The following is a 14496-nucleotide window of genomic DNA, read 5'->3' as shown; positions in this document are numbered from 1 at the left end:
CCCGCAGCAACAGGACGGCCCCTCTCGCACTGCTCCCTGCAAAACCAGCTTGGCGGCGGGGCTGCCATGCAAGGGCTACCTCAGCAAGGACGGGAAACTCCCGTGGGAACACAAAGCCAGGTTTAATTTTTTAAAAACGGTAAAAAGACTCATGATTAGAAAAAGAAACGCGCATTTGGCGGAGAAAGAAGGGATGGAGACGGAGGTGACGGTGACGGTCCACCTGTGGTTCATCTGCGGGGCCTCCCTCCCTGTTCACCTCGGACCAGCGGAGACCCAGCGCCGTGGGGTCAGCCTTGCTAGCCCCGCCCCCCGCCCCGCCTCCTGGGCCAATGGCCGTCCCGGGAACCAGGTGGTGCCACCTACAGGCGACTCAGAGCAGCGCCTTCTGTGTCAATGGCTTCAATACCATCTGGTTGGGGACTCGCTCCTGAGGTCACAGCGCACCCCCCTTTATTCCCCTCCTGCGGCCACACAGGCAGATTCCAGGGACCCCGGGCTGCCCCCCATCAAGAGCGGGGTGTCCCTCCGCCGAGGGAACCCCGCGGCGTCCTCGGATCTGTCCCCCACGGGTGCCCTCCCACCTGCCACGCGGCCCGAGGCCACGGAACCGCTCCCTGGAATAGTTTAAAATAGGAAACCGCACAAAGCTGTCTGATGGCCATTGTAGGATTTTAAAATCGTTTTAACATAAAAATATCTTTTCTTTTTTCCAAAAATACTCCGGGCTCTCTCTCTTATAAGTCTTTTTTTTCTCCTGTAAAAAGCCCCCCCTGCCCTGCCTTCCTACATAAAGCACTTATTTTGCGTGGAAAGTGCCCTCGAGACCTACGATGCATAGGAAACAATATGACAAAGGGATGGAGGGGAGGGCAGGCGAGGGGAGGGGAGGGGGGGAGCGAGGCAGAAGGGGGAGAGGCAGAAGAGGGGAGGAGCGAGAAAGCGGTCGACAAAGATTTTGCCATGTGTCCCCAAGGCCACATCTACAGCAAATCCAGACACGGAAGGGAGGACAAAGGTGGGGGGGCGGGCAAGGACAGGGACGGGAAGAAGGCGAAACCAGCCCCATCGTGGACGGAAGGCCCAGCAAAGCCGTCGGGACAACGAAGGTCGTGGGGCACGGACGAGTCAGGGTCACCGAGGCGCGCATTCCCGCCGCACAGGCTGGTCTTGGAATCTCCTCTGCAAGCCAACCGCGGTGTCCCCATCGTGAGGGAACCACGCAGCCCGCGGGGGTGGGGGTGGGGGTGAGCTTCCCACCCCCTTTCGGGTGATCACCGCAGTTTTCTTTCTCTTCTTTTTTGGCACAGCTTTCCCCCCGGCCGTGGCAGGCACCAGAGCCGTCCGCACGCACCATCCGGCTGGTGGCGTCAGGCTGCCCCCCTCCGATACAACTGTGTGTGAAAGGTTTCGGTGAGGACTACGGAGTACAGGCTCCTGGGTGTGGCCGGGAGGGGCTGGCTCCAAGGTCATGCCCACGTGCCACGCCCGCGCAGTCTCGCAGCTGCAGGATCCAGTCTCAGGGGTGCCAAGGCCCCCGTGCCCACCACTGCTGGTCCATGACTTCTCTTCTCTTTCCCGGGGCACTGCGGTCACTTCCGCAGATCTAACACGCACACCTGTGGGGAAGCAGAGAGCCGGTGACTGTGGCTGGAACAGTTACTGTAAAAAAGGGAACAGAAAAGTTACTTTGTGGAAGTTACGGCAGTAACATGGCCAGGAAATGTTACTTGTATGGAAGGGAACAGAGCCGGGTGGGCAAATTATATTGTAGAGCCCACGGATCAAATCAGGCCCGCCCAACTGTTTTATAAATAAAGTTCTATTGGCACACCGTTCTGAACATTCAGAGAAACTGTAACAACAGCCTAGTGACTGAGCCTTTGACCATCCTGGGAACTAATACAGAGGCAGTGGCCATGGTACGGCCCAGACACCGAGTGGCAGGGCCGACGACCAGTCAAGCCTGAGCTCATGGCCTTGGGGAACACGAGTGGGCTACCCCGACCCTCGGCAACCCTCCCGCCGCCCCTTGCCTCAGGGGATCACCATAGGGCCCAGGACCCAGGAGACCCTTTTGTCAGCAGAGCGTCCAGGCTGGGGCACCATCCAGGGTCGGAGACAGGAGCCAGGTGCTCAGCCTGGGCCCTGGGTATCGGCTGCCGGGCGTGTCCCCTTTCCACCCCGCGCCCCCCACCTCCAGCACACCGGGGGTGCTGCTTACGGAGCCGTCAGATGCACTGGCGCCCACTTTGTCCCCTCGGGCGTTCCAGCAGACCTCGAAGATGCCACCAGTGCCTCGGTAGCTGTGGACCAGGCTCCCACTCTGCAAAGCAAAGCAGCCGTCAGGAGCTAAGGGGGCGGGACGGGGCGCGAGCAAGGCCACAGCGCATCCACGTGGTTGTATTTAGAGGGCACCCTCTCACTGAGGATCAAAGAGGCTTGAGATCTAGGCAAAAGGAGTGACATAATGTGATGAGGTTTCGACCTTGGGCGGTACCTAATGTCGTTTTTCTTTTTTAAATATACTTTTGTTGGTTTCAGAGAGGAAGGGAGAAGAAGAGGGATAGAAACATCCATGATGAGAGAGAAACATGGATCAGCTGCCTCCTGCACACACCCTACTGGGGATCAAGCCCGCAACCCAGGCATGTGCCCTGATCGTGAATCCAACCGTGACCTCCTGGCTCATAGGTTGATACTCAACCACTGAGCCATGCTGACCGTGCCCTAATGTCATTTTTCTACGATGTCACTTTACAAATCCACCCGTCACTGTTTCTATGAAGAGGCACTGTATTCCTGGAACGTGTGTTTTCTGCGTGGCCAGTCTGGGCTGCGAGGCTTAGCAGCAGCCGGGCTCCGAGGAGGGTCCCCCCTCACCTCTCCCTCTCCAAGAGCATGGAGCTCGGGTGAGGCAGACGCCGGGAAGCCTGCGGTCTCAGTGGACACCCTGCCCATGGCAGTTAGTTCACTTGCCTCATGTACATCCAGACCTTGCCACAAGGGGGCGTGGGCTCAATGCAAACGGTACTGCAATGTCAAACCAGCCACAGGGAACCCCAAGGCAGGCTGGATTACAAGAGGTGAAGGGAGGCCATGCAATCCACCCCGAGGTCACACAAACTGGATCGCTGGCCTTTTGCAATGGCCATTTCTCCTCCATCGGCAGGAGAACCGAGAGCTGACTGCGCAACACAACAGTCCCTACTCTACCTCTCACCCACGTCCACTCTTTTTCAAAATTTATTTATTTTTTATTTTTATTGATTTCAGAGAGGAAGAGAGGGAGAGAGAGAAACATCCATGATGAGAGAGAATCATGGATCAGCTGCCTCCTGCATGTCCCCTACTGGGGATGGAGCCCACAACCCAGGCATGTGCCCTGACCAGAAATCGAACCTGGGACCCTTCAGTCTGCTGAGCCCCATCCACTTCCACTCTTTATATTCAGAACCTCTTACCCAGGGATACCCATGCTGCTGCATTTACTCAAATGCTGTCTCCTTTGAGTTCTGCCAACAGCACAACCCAATATGACATACCCTTTCCTACGGAAACATACACTATTTTCATTAGGAAAATCAAAATGGCACCACAAAGCAAACAGATATTCCTCTGCACCCTCTGATTTGCTACACGATGTGGCCCGGAGGTCAGGGCTGGCCCCACCCCTTGGCTGACCCCCTGGGAAGCTCAAATGTAATGACGCCTGTTCCCCCAACTTTAGTACCCTGGGAGCAGCATTTCTGGTGACAAGAGGACTGGGTTATGGTTTTCCCATCTTCCAGAAAAGGATGAGGCAGGTGACTCACTCCCCAGCACAAACTCCCCAGAGGATGTCTTGAGCCTGAGTCACCGAAACTTGACATTGGGTATGCCTCTGAGAAAGGTCCGAGGGATTACCTGAGTGTTCCAGATGTGCACGCACTTGTCGAAGGAGCCGCTGGCCAGGTACTTGCCGTCGGGGCTGAAAGCGACACTGTAGACAGGTTCCTGGTGCTTGGTGAGAGTGTGGATGCACACGCCGCGCTCCACGTCCCACAGCCGGACCGTGGAGTCGAACGAAGCGCTAGGAGAAAGGGAGGAAATGTCACCACAGATAATAACAGGGATGCTTCGTCATGGCGAAAATGTGACTCAGATGCATTAATAGCAAAGCCATTGTCATAAAATAACTAGTGGCCCAGTGCACAAAATTCGTGCACATTAAAATGGAATTAATTAGAGGAAATATTTTAATTCCCTTTCTCTATAATATAAGTGTCAGAGATGAAAGAAAATTACTAAAATGTATATGCAAATCTCCCTCCTGTCAGAGTCTAGAGCATGCCATGGGACCTAGAGTCAAGTCCCCGCCCACCACCCGCACGTGCTTTGAAAACGCAGGAGACTCAGACCTGGCTGGCCCCACCCCCATCAAGCCCCTCTGGGCAGGGGGCGCAGCCTCAGGTCCCCCGGCCTGGTGCTGGGTGTGGGGGTGCAGCCTCAGGTCCCCTGTCAAGCCCTGCCGGGCAGGGGGTGCGACCTGAGGTCTCCTGACCCAGAGCTGGGGCAGGGGGCGTGGCCTGAGGTCCCCTGTCAAGCCCCACTAAGTGAGGGGTGTGGCCTGAGGTCCCTCGCCCGGGCCAGGTGCCATGAAGCCTCAGGTCCCTGCTGTCTGGTCGTGACGTTATGGCATCCTGGCTAATTTGCATATTCCTCTATTATATAGAAGATAGATTCCTGTCCTTTGCTTTTGCTTTTTTGGATGCTGTTACTGGGGAAACAGGGTGATTTCACATTCATTGGTTCCTGCAATCCACTGTGTGCACCATGGATCCCAGACCCTGAAGGATCTTGGCATCTCCAGCCTCAGAATCTCTTCAGCCTGTTTTTCTAGACGTTTTTACTAAACACGGGGCCAAATGGCGTCCCATGAGCACTGGGCCGAGGCAGTTCTGTGCACCACAGCCTCAAGTGGCGTGGGTCTGGGCTGCCCACCGCAGCCACGTACCCCTCTCCCCGATTCTGGGGACCATGCTGCTGCCCTGGAGGTTCACTATAGAAATGGCTCGGTCAGCCCTGCTAGGGCGGGGCAGCCCTGTGCTGCCGCTCAGAACCCGCGCCACCTGCAGCCCCGGGCTAGACTAAGTAACGCAGGGCCTCGGGCACGCCGAGCTCAGCTCTGCTTGCTTTCTCCATCCTGATGAAACCTTCACAAAGCCACGTGCCAGACGCCTGGACACAGAACTGCCCTCCCACCAGCCCGGCGGGCACCAGGACCCACACCCTTACTCGGGCGTCACTTCATAGCTCTGTCTCACGGGCCTATCCTCTCCGGGCAGCTACTCGTGTACAGTTTGGAAGGGCATGAACTCATTCACGGCTCCCCTTTGCACGATTTCTATTCCCTTTGATACAAGTGACATTTCCTGGCCACGCTCCTGGCCATCTCTTTTACAGACTAACGTTTCTGTTCCCTTTGATACAATAACTGTTCCAGCCACAGTGAGCAAGGCGGCTCTGGGAGCCGCGTGGGCCTGGGCTGGGGCCCGTCCCCTCTTACCTTGCGAGCATAATGTTGGCGTTTGGGTTGCTGGTGGCGGGCCCGGTGGGACTCCACTTTATGGTGTAGATCTCTTTGCTGTGAGCTTGCAGGTCATGGACACACGTGTCCTGTTTCATGCTCCAGATCTAGAGGGCACGATGGCAAGCGTGTGAGCAGGCAGGAGTTCTTTCTCCAGCCAGGAATGGCTCCACACCGTCACGCTGTGAGCGCTCCTCCGGTTTGGGGCCCTGGGGCAGCTAGCCCACCCGCGGGTCGCTGCCCAGGTAGAGGGGTGGGCAAAATCCCGGGGGCGCCAGCAGCATCGAGTAGCCATGGGGCAAACTTACAGCAGCGGGAAGTGTTCCATACAAAATCATCACCCAGAGCAGCCCGAGGGTAAGACCCGCACTGAGTACGGGGCTGCCTGGGATCCAGCAGCCCTTCCTCCCACATTACCTTTAACGTCATGTCGTCGGAGCAGGACGCCAGCAACATTCCAGAAGGATCCCACTTGATGGCATTGACCTCATTCTGAAAGAGAGCAAAGGATTTTACAAAGAAATGAAGGCCTGTGAGTAGGTACCACAACCGTCCAGCAGGGGGCAGCAGCGCCCCACCATCTCTTCAGACTATTCATAGTTTCCACCACAGGACTCAGATTTTCCTGCTGCTTACTCTGCCTTTCTCGTGTAGGTAAATGCACAGCCACACACCATGCAAAACCAGTCACCCGCATCCACGTTTCTCTAAGAAAAACATCACGCCTCGGGAGCCAGGGCATTTACATTTAATAAGCACAGCACAGAAAACCAGTATGACCACCGACCACCGTTGTTTTGAAACTGACATTAAAAATCATTTTCACCCTGGCCAGTGTTGCTCAGTGGCTAGAGTTTTGGCCTATGCACCGAAGGGTGGCGGGTTCAATTCCCAGTCAAGGGCATGTACCTGGGTTGCAGGTTTGTCCCTGGTCCCAGTCAGGGTGCATGCAGGAGGTAACCAATAGATGGGTCTCTCTCCCATCAATGCTTCTCTCTCTCCCCCACTCCCTCCCTCCCTTCCACTCTCTAAAAACCAATGTCAGTGTTTTCCACCAAATTCAGGATACTGGCTATTTCTATGATCTCTCTTTAGGTTCATTAGCCTTATTTCTGCAATCTCAATCGGCTGTTAAACTCACCCATTAAGATTTTCATTTCAGACATCAAACTTCTCAGCTGTCAGATTTCCATTTGACCGTTTTGTTTTGTTTTTAAATATAGTTTTCCTTTCTCTGCTAACATTCCCCATCTATTCATTCATGACGAGCATCCTTTCCTTTATGTCGTCACATATTTGTTTAATAGCTACTCTAAGTCCTTCCTCCAAAACCTGGCTCACCTCAGGGTCTGTGTTTTCTCCACTGACTGCCCATACCTGGGTCAACCCAACCACCTGAGATATTACAATAGCCCAAGCAGCAAAGGGCTGCAAAAGACGTGGTCTGCAGTCACAGTACCTTTCTTTTCTCTTTTATTAATCACCCCACCCCCAGGAACAGTTAGATGAGAACCATAATGGTATCACAGATTTGAGTAGGAGGAGGAAAAAAAAGCCCTGGCCGGTTAGCTCAGTGGGTAGTGTCGGCCCATGGACTGAAGGGTCCCAGGTTTGATTCCGATTAAGAGTACGCACCTCGGTTGTAGGCTCAATCCCTGGCTCTGGTCGGGTGCGGTGCAGGAGGCAACCGGTCGATGTGTCTCTCTTACTGAGACGTTTCTCTCTCTCTGTCTCTCCCTCTCCTTTCCACTCTCTCTAAAAAAATCAATGGAAAAGTATCCTCGGGTGAGGATTAACAAAAGAATAAAAAATAATAAAATTAAATGTGTTAATAAAAAAAAAATTCAAAAAGCAGGTGACAAATCTGCTTAAAGGAATGTCAGTAGCATTTTAATAGGGTATCGGAAATCATGCTGCAAGAAATAGTCCTATCATTTAAAAATCCAAGGGACAAGTCAGCCATCACAGCATCTTTGTTTCTTTTTAAATAGATTTTTGTTGATTTCAGAGAGGAAGGGAGAGGGAGGGAGAGATAGAAACATCAATAATGAGAATCATGGATCGGCTGCCTCCTACATGCCCCCTACTGGGGATGGAGCCCACAACCTGGGCGTGTGCCCTGACCAGAATCGAACCTGCGACCCTTCAGTCCGAAGCTTTATCCACTGAGCAAAACCGGCTAGGGCTGTCACAGCATCTTTTAATCCAAGGCTCCCCTCCTGGCACATGGCCATGAACTTGAGCCCCGTAGTCAGGCCTCCCACTTACCGTGTGTCCCTGGAAGGTTTTGACGGGGCGGTCGCAGCTGAGTCTGCAGACGTGAATGCACATGTCGGTGCTACAGGAGGCGAAGGTCGTGTTGTTCTGCCAGTCCACATCGAGGGCGGGGGCTGCGGGCGGGACAGGGGGTGGAAAACTGGAGTCTCTAGAGCCAGGGCTGCCCCACGTGGCCTGCTGTGGCCACAACACACAGAGGGACATGGTTAGGGCCGCAGCAGCGGCTGCACACCCCTGTGGGAAAGACGCCCCACCTCAGGGGGACCCTGCTCTCTTGGCCCACGTCTGGGGATCTGGATATCCGAAGGCTCCCACCATTCCCTAACTGATAAGAGCAGCCTCTGTACTTGAAGTGCAAACTAGTAGTTTACGGCAGTTCCTTCCAGGAGTCTGGAACCCGGGTCCGAGCCAGGGAGAGGCTGCCTGCAGTACCAGCCTCCATGAAGATCCTGGACAGGAGTCTCCACTGACTCTACGTGGCCCCTCACACTCGTCTCCGGGGGAATCGGCCCGTCCTTGGCAACTCCCGGAGAGAAGACCACTGCCAATGCTGGATTTCGCCCTGTGACCTTTCCCCTCTCGGCCAACTGTGCTCTATGTCCTTCCGCTGTGACGAACCTGAGTTGGGACTCCCCCATGTGGGCACAGTCTCAGGGATCCCCGACACGGCCCCCCTGGGCTGGCAGGAGAAAGGAGGCCACACTGGTCCTGGGATTGGTTCCCTGGGGTGTTTTTAACGCTTTGATGTTGGGGAATCTGTACTGTGGACGCCTGAGAGCACTGCGATTGCAGCTGGATTCCATGGACACACTCCTTGGAGTAGTGAGGAATATCTCACAAGACGTTTCATGGGGATTCTGCACTATTATTTCCAAACTAGAGGCCCGGTGCACGACATTCGTACACTCGGGGGGGAGGGACCTGGAAGGGGGTCCTCAGCTCAGCCTGCGCCCTCTTGAAGTCTGGGAGCCCTTGGGGGATGTCCGACTGATGGCTCTCCAGCCATGAGCCCGGCTCAGGGCTTGTGGCTGAGCGGCGCTCCCCCTATGGGAGCACACTGACCACCAGGGGGCAGCTCCTGCGTTGAGCGTCTGCCCCCTGGCGGTCAGTGCGCGTCATAGCGTCCAGTCGTTCTGCCGCTTGGTCGATTTGCATATTACCCTTTTATTATACAGGATTACAAAACCAAACCAAAAGACTCACCAGAGTGAAACGGAAACTGCTGTTTGGCTTCTCCCGTGTGGGCATCCCAAATTATTGTTGTCTGTGCTCCGCAAACAAAAAGGAAATGTTAGTGGGTGTTCTTCTCGCCAAGTTTTCTCCCGGAAAAGTTATCATACAAGACGAGGCAGGGGCCCCTCCTCCCTCCACTCCAGTGCTGCCCAATAAACACAGGATGCAAGCCAGGCGGGGAACTCTGTTTCCTAGTAAGCACTCCATACCAAAAAGAAAAAGAGAAACTGTTAAAACCACCTTTTCTTTTTGTTTTTTTGGTGCTGTGACGCGGATAGGAACCGAGGTTGCCGTGGCCATGAAACTACGTTTTAACTACACATTTTATTTTACTCCAGTATGGCCAAAATATTGTTTCAACATGTGATCAGTACATAGCTAGCTGTTCATGAGATTTTCGGCAGTCTTTCTGCCTAGGTCTGTGGAATCCAGTGTTTTATACGTAACAATCTCGAGAGCCAGGTGGGGTGGTGGCGACTCCACAAGACACAGCAGCTGTAACTGATCATTGGAAAAATACCGAGATCGGTGGGGGTTTCCCCGCTCCCATTACAAGTTGAAGAAACTCATAATAAAGCTGATCTAAGTATCTTTCTGGCACTTTTCCAAATGAGGAGCTGAAGAAGAAACGGGCATTTCTGAAAACTGCCCTGTGCGTAAGGGAGAGAGACAGTTTCCCTGGAAAACAAACAGGAATTCTTCTTTTTTAAAAAACATATTTTATTGAATTTTTTACAGAGAGGAAGGGAAAGGATAGAGAGTTAGAAGCATCGATGAGAGAGAAACATCGATTAGCTGCCTCCTGCACACCTCCCACTGGGGATGTGCCCGCAACCAAGGTACATGCCCTTGACTGGGATCGAACCGGGGACCCTTCAGTCCGCAGGCCGACGCTCTCTCCGCTGAGCCAAACCAGTCAGGGCCAAACAGGAATTCTTATGAATCTACTTGATGTTGGGAAGACAGGGAAGCCCCGGAGGCAGCTCAGGGAAACCACTGGGATTTCGTCTTCATCAACTCACTTAACCGGAACGTGTGCACCTCCCTGTCGCGGACAATAGAGCTCTTGGTTGAAGAAGAACTGGTGTAAGTTGTGTTGATTGCAGACATTTTCAGAGGAAATACTCAGAGCAGGGAGTACCTTTGAAACCTGATTCTCGACGTTTTGGGTCAGCTCTAGCCCAATGAACATCTTTTGTTCATTTGTTTGCTGGGTCTAACACTTTTCTGACTCCCCAAAATCAGGTGCTGCCGAGAATATAGAAACTCACAATTCTGATGCAATTTCACACACTACATCAGTAATCAAGTCATTTTGTTGATGCCTATGTTAAATATACCCCAGACAAAAGAAAACATTAATTACACAAGAGCTGTTAAGAATCTGAACTAGCTTTAGCTTGGCCGACGTGGCTCAGTGGTTGAGCGCTGACCTATGAACCAGGAGGCTGCGGTTCTATTCCCGGCCAAGGGCACATGCCCGGGTTGCACGGTTTCGGGTTCATTCTCCAGTGTGGGGCGTGCAGGAGGCAGCCGATCAATGTTTCTCTCTCATCATTGATGTTTCTATCTCTCTCTCCCTCTCCCTTCCTCTCTGAAATCAATTCAAATATATTAATTTTTAAAAAAAGAATCTGAAATACACTTTAGCCCCTTGGGGTTAAGCTTCCACTGAAGGCCAGCGCCAGATTCCCCATACATTACACTTCCTCCCGGGTATTACTATCTGAACGCTATTATCATCTCTGCCGTGGCTGGCTGATGAAGGCAGTGTGTTGCCCAAAGACTGACAGAATTGCAAACGTGCACTTCCAGTGACCACATAGCTCAGCTCCTGGTACTGACCACTGACCATCGGGTTGAAAATCAGATGTGAATATAAAAAAAATTAGCTCCTGAGGCAGTAAGGAGGTGAGGATGCAAAACACTGGCTACAATTCTGTGAAAGGGCAGTAATTGCGGGCCGGACCCAGGGCCTGCCTTCCAACCCACGTCCTCTCCACACCAGTGTGTCCCTAGGCAAGTTCGCAGGCTCCCTGTGGCCCGGGGTCCATGTTCTGTATGCCCACCTCCCATCGAGAGCATCCAATAGGCCAACAGAGGCGGGAAAGTGCTCGTTTAGGTTACTGACACTCCCACAAATTATTTTAGTAACTGCATCAGCCACGTACAAGACGCAGTGGTGTGTGGGAAGCATCTGAATTAGAGCCCCTTGGAGAAAATTCGGTGGCCACTCCACGAGAGCCTCTGTCTAGTGTGCCAACCACAACACCTCAGCTTTTCATATTAGAAATGAGGCTGCCGCCCGGCTGGCATGGCTCAGTGGTTGAAAGTTGACCTATGAACCAGGAGATAACGGTTCAATTCCCGGTCAAGGGCACATGCCTGGTTGTGGGCTCGGTCCCCAGTGTAGGGTGTGCAGGAGGCAGCCGATCCATGATTCTCTCTCACCATTGATGTTTCTCTCTTTCTCTCTCTCTCCTTCTCCCTTCCTCTCTGAAATGAATAAAAATATGTTTTTGTTTTTGTTTTAAAAAAAGAAAAGAGGCTGCGAAGTTGGAACAAAGGGTTTACTGGCTTAAAAGAGAGAGATAAAGAACGCACAATTCAATGACCTAGAGCAGTGATGGCGAACCTATGACACGCGTGTCAGAGGTGACACTCGAACTCATTTTTTTGGTTGATTTTTCTTTGTTAAATGGCATTTAAATATATAAAATAAATATCAAATATATAAATCTTTGTTTTACTATGGTTGCAAATATCAAAAAATTTCTATATGTGACACGGCACCAGAGTTAAGTTAGGGTTTTTCAAAATGCTGACACGCCGAGCTCAAAAGGTTCGCCGTCACTGGGCTAGAGGGTCACACTGGAGTGTGGAGTTCAGCAAAGCTATTTTTGCCAAGCACCAGATGGTCAGTGCTTTTGGCTTTGAGGCTGTCGCTGAGCTGTGCACCTCAAGCGAGCAGGGGAGCTTTGCACAAAGGTCTGTGGAGTGTGTGACATATTAAGACGTGACAGGTGTCTGACTGGCGTGGCTCAGTGGTTGAGCATTGACCTATGAACCAGGAGGTCACGGTTCGATTTAGATTTCGGGATGGATCCCCAGTAAGGGGTGGATCCCCAGTAGGGGGAGTGCAGGAGGCAGTGGATCAATGATTCTTTCTCATCATTGATGTTTCTGTCTCTCTCTCCTTCTCCTTTCCCCTCTGAAATCAATAAAAACATATTTTAAAAACACACACACACACACATATATATGTCAAGCACCACACATTTCTTAAGAGGAAGCAGAAAGCCTCAGAATTCAAAGAAACCACGATGTTATCTAGAGATTCAACACCAGTAAGCATCTACAGATCAAAGACGTATTTTAGCGAACACTCACTTTGTCCACACCAGCGCTCAAAATGTAATTCCCCTTTTTGTTCCATTTCAAGGCAAAGATGGGGCCTTTGTGCTGGCCTAAGGTGCTGGCCAGGTTACCTGTGGTGTAAGTAAACAAACAACAAACACGCTGACTTCAAGGCCACGGCCCGTTCACGCGGCGCTTCCACGCCAAAGCCGCTCTTCTCCGACCCCAAGCACTCACCGTCTTCCGTCCAGATTCTTGCAAAGCCATCGTAGGAGCCCGTGGCCAACAGCGTCCCATCACTCTGCAGGCCAGAAAGAAACAGGCCAACAGAAACAGCTTAGCAGGGGCGGTTCTGACAAAGCGAAGAGAACCTCTCACCCCAGGGCTAGAACATTCTCACATCCATAACCGGTCCCCAGCCCGGCCGGCGCGGCTCAGGGGTTGAGCATCCACCTGTGAACCAGGAGGCCATGGTTCGATTCCCGGTCAGGGCACAGGCCCGGGTTGGGTTGCCGGCTTGATCCCGTGTGGGGCGTGCAGGAGGCAGCTGATTGATGATGACTCTCTCTCATCATCGATGTTTCTCTCTCTCTCTTCTCTCTGAGATCAATGAAAACATTTTTAAAAAAGGAAGAAATATGAAGGTGGAAGTCACGTTTCCTTGGCTGCTCGGAGACATGGGCTAATGCTGGGAAGGAGCTTGACATGACCTGGCTAGCTCTCGGGAAGGGAGCCCCACGACCCCAGCACCCCTGCACCCCACATGGCACCAGACGGTCCAGCATGAGGGAGGCAGCCGGGGCTTACGTTCCAGTCCAGCGAGGTCACGTCCTTGTTGCTGGGCACGTCGTGGCCGCCCTCGCGGATGCAGTGCCGCAGCACGAGCTGGGTGGACGCCCCGTTGCTGCTCTCGTTCAGGTTCCAGATCCGCGCCGTCGAGTCTCCGGACCTGCAGAAGGAAGCGCCCCGCAGTCAGCTACCCGCGTGCGCACGGGTTTTCTCCCTTTTCCGACCATGCAACCTGCGTCAGGGCCCGCAGCCGACGGGCAGAGGCAGGCCACGGCTCCAGGCCAAGCTGCTTGGGGCCGGGCGCCGTGAGAGACCCAGGGGCACGGCCCGCCCTAAGTCCAACCCCAAGGCAGCTGTTTTTTATCTCAGGGTTTTCTCTGCACCATCTCTGCGGCACGGAGTAATTTTAAATGCAGGCATGAGCCCCCACCCAGGGAGAACATGGGGACTTCTCCACAATTTTACCACAGTCGGAGGCACCCCAGGAAGGGCAGCAGGGGCGCCCCAGGCTTCGGTCTGCACCCCTGAGCAGGCGCCCAGGTAGGTGAGAGGGAACGCGCTCCGGAGGCGGGACCGTGGCTGACGCCCTTACCCCGAGGCCAGGAGGTCGCTCACGGGGTTCCAGGCGCAGATGAAGACCTCGGACTCGTGGCCCCGAAGCACCGTGGCTTTGCTGGGTGGGATCTCAACGTCCCCGTCTATTTCCATGGGCTTCGAGTGATTATCTGTGGGAGGGAACAGAAGCCGCGTGGCTGAGCAACGTAGGACGGGTGTGAAGAATTCGTTGGCCTGCACCCACTCACGGTCACCTGCCAAGGGGCTGGGCTGTGGCCGCAGCCTCAGCTGAGGTGGCTGGGAGGCTGTATGTGAGGAGGCCTCGGGGTGAGGTGTGAACACCATGGTCATCTCGACCCTCAGGGCCGGGGCGGCTGCACGACTTATCCGAGGGAAGCAAATTTCACTCAGGGAAGAATGTTCACGTCTGCATAAGACGTGCACAGGTGCATGCACACACATTCACACGCACACACTGCACACATACACAGTCACACACAAACTAACACAGGCACATGTGTGCACACAGATACACACGCATCTGCATACTACATGCCCGCACTTACTTATGGCATGTGCTCCGTTCTCCTCCCCATTCACTGTGGCTTCCCCGTTCTTTGGGGCGTTGGGCTGGGAAACAGCTGCTGGGGTCACCGTGGCTGTCGTGGCGGCCGTGGCCACCGTGGCTGCTGCTGCTGCTGCTGCTGCTGCTGCTG

General features: G+C 53.6%; 1 protein-coding gene across 2 annotated transcripts in view; it reads right to left on the bottom strand.

The window, feature by feature from the left end:
- Positions 1-103: 103 nt before the first annotated feature.
- TBL1X (transducin (beta)-like 1X-linked) overlaps positions 104-14496 on the bottom strand; it is a 27111-nt gene continuing 12718 nt past the window's right edge. Inside the window, exons 6-17 of one of the 2 annotated variants that reach the window (XM_014528832.1) lie at positions 14347-14496; positions 13818-13950; positions 13244-13385; positions 12674-12737; positions 12470-12567; positions 9050-9110; positions 7838-7959; positions 5987-6061; positions 5549-5676; positions 3907-4072; positions 2225-2326; positions 104-1619 (exon numbers count right to left, since the gene is read on the bottom strand). In XM_014528832.1, the coding sequence (XP_014384318.1) occupies positions 1593-1619; positions 2225-2326; positions 3907-4072; positions 5549-5676; positions 5987-6061; positions 7838-7959; positions 9050-9110; positions 12470-12567; positions 12674-12737; positions 13244-13385; positions 13818-13950; positions 14347-14496 (1268 nt within the window). In that variant the 3' untranslated portion in view covers positions 104-1592. Of the gene's footprint in view, positions 1620-2224; positions 2327-2349; positions 2450-3906; positions 4073-5548; positions 5677-5986; positions 6062-7837; positions 7960-9049; positions 9111-12469; positions 12568-12673; positions 12738-13243; positions 13386-13817; positions 13951-14346 lie in introns of those variants that run through there. The other variant, XM_014528833.1, reaches the window with a different exon arrangement.

The sequence above is a fragment of the Myotis brandtii genome, unplaced genomic scaffold (genome assembly GCF_000412655.1).
Source record: "Myotis brandtii unplaced genomic scaffold, ASM41265v1 scaffold655, whole genome shotgun sequence".
Taxonomy (NCBI): Eukaryota; Metazoa; Chordata; class Mammalia; order Chiroptera; family Vespertilionidae; genus Myotis; species Myotis brandtii.
This window is presented reverse-complemented; position numbering and strand designations above follow the sequence as displayed.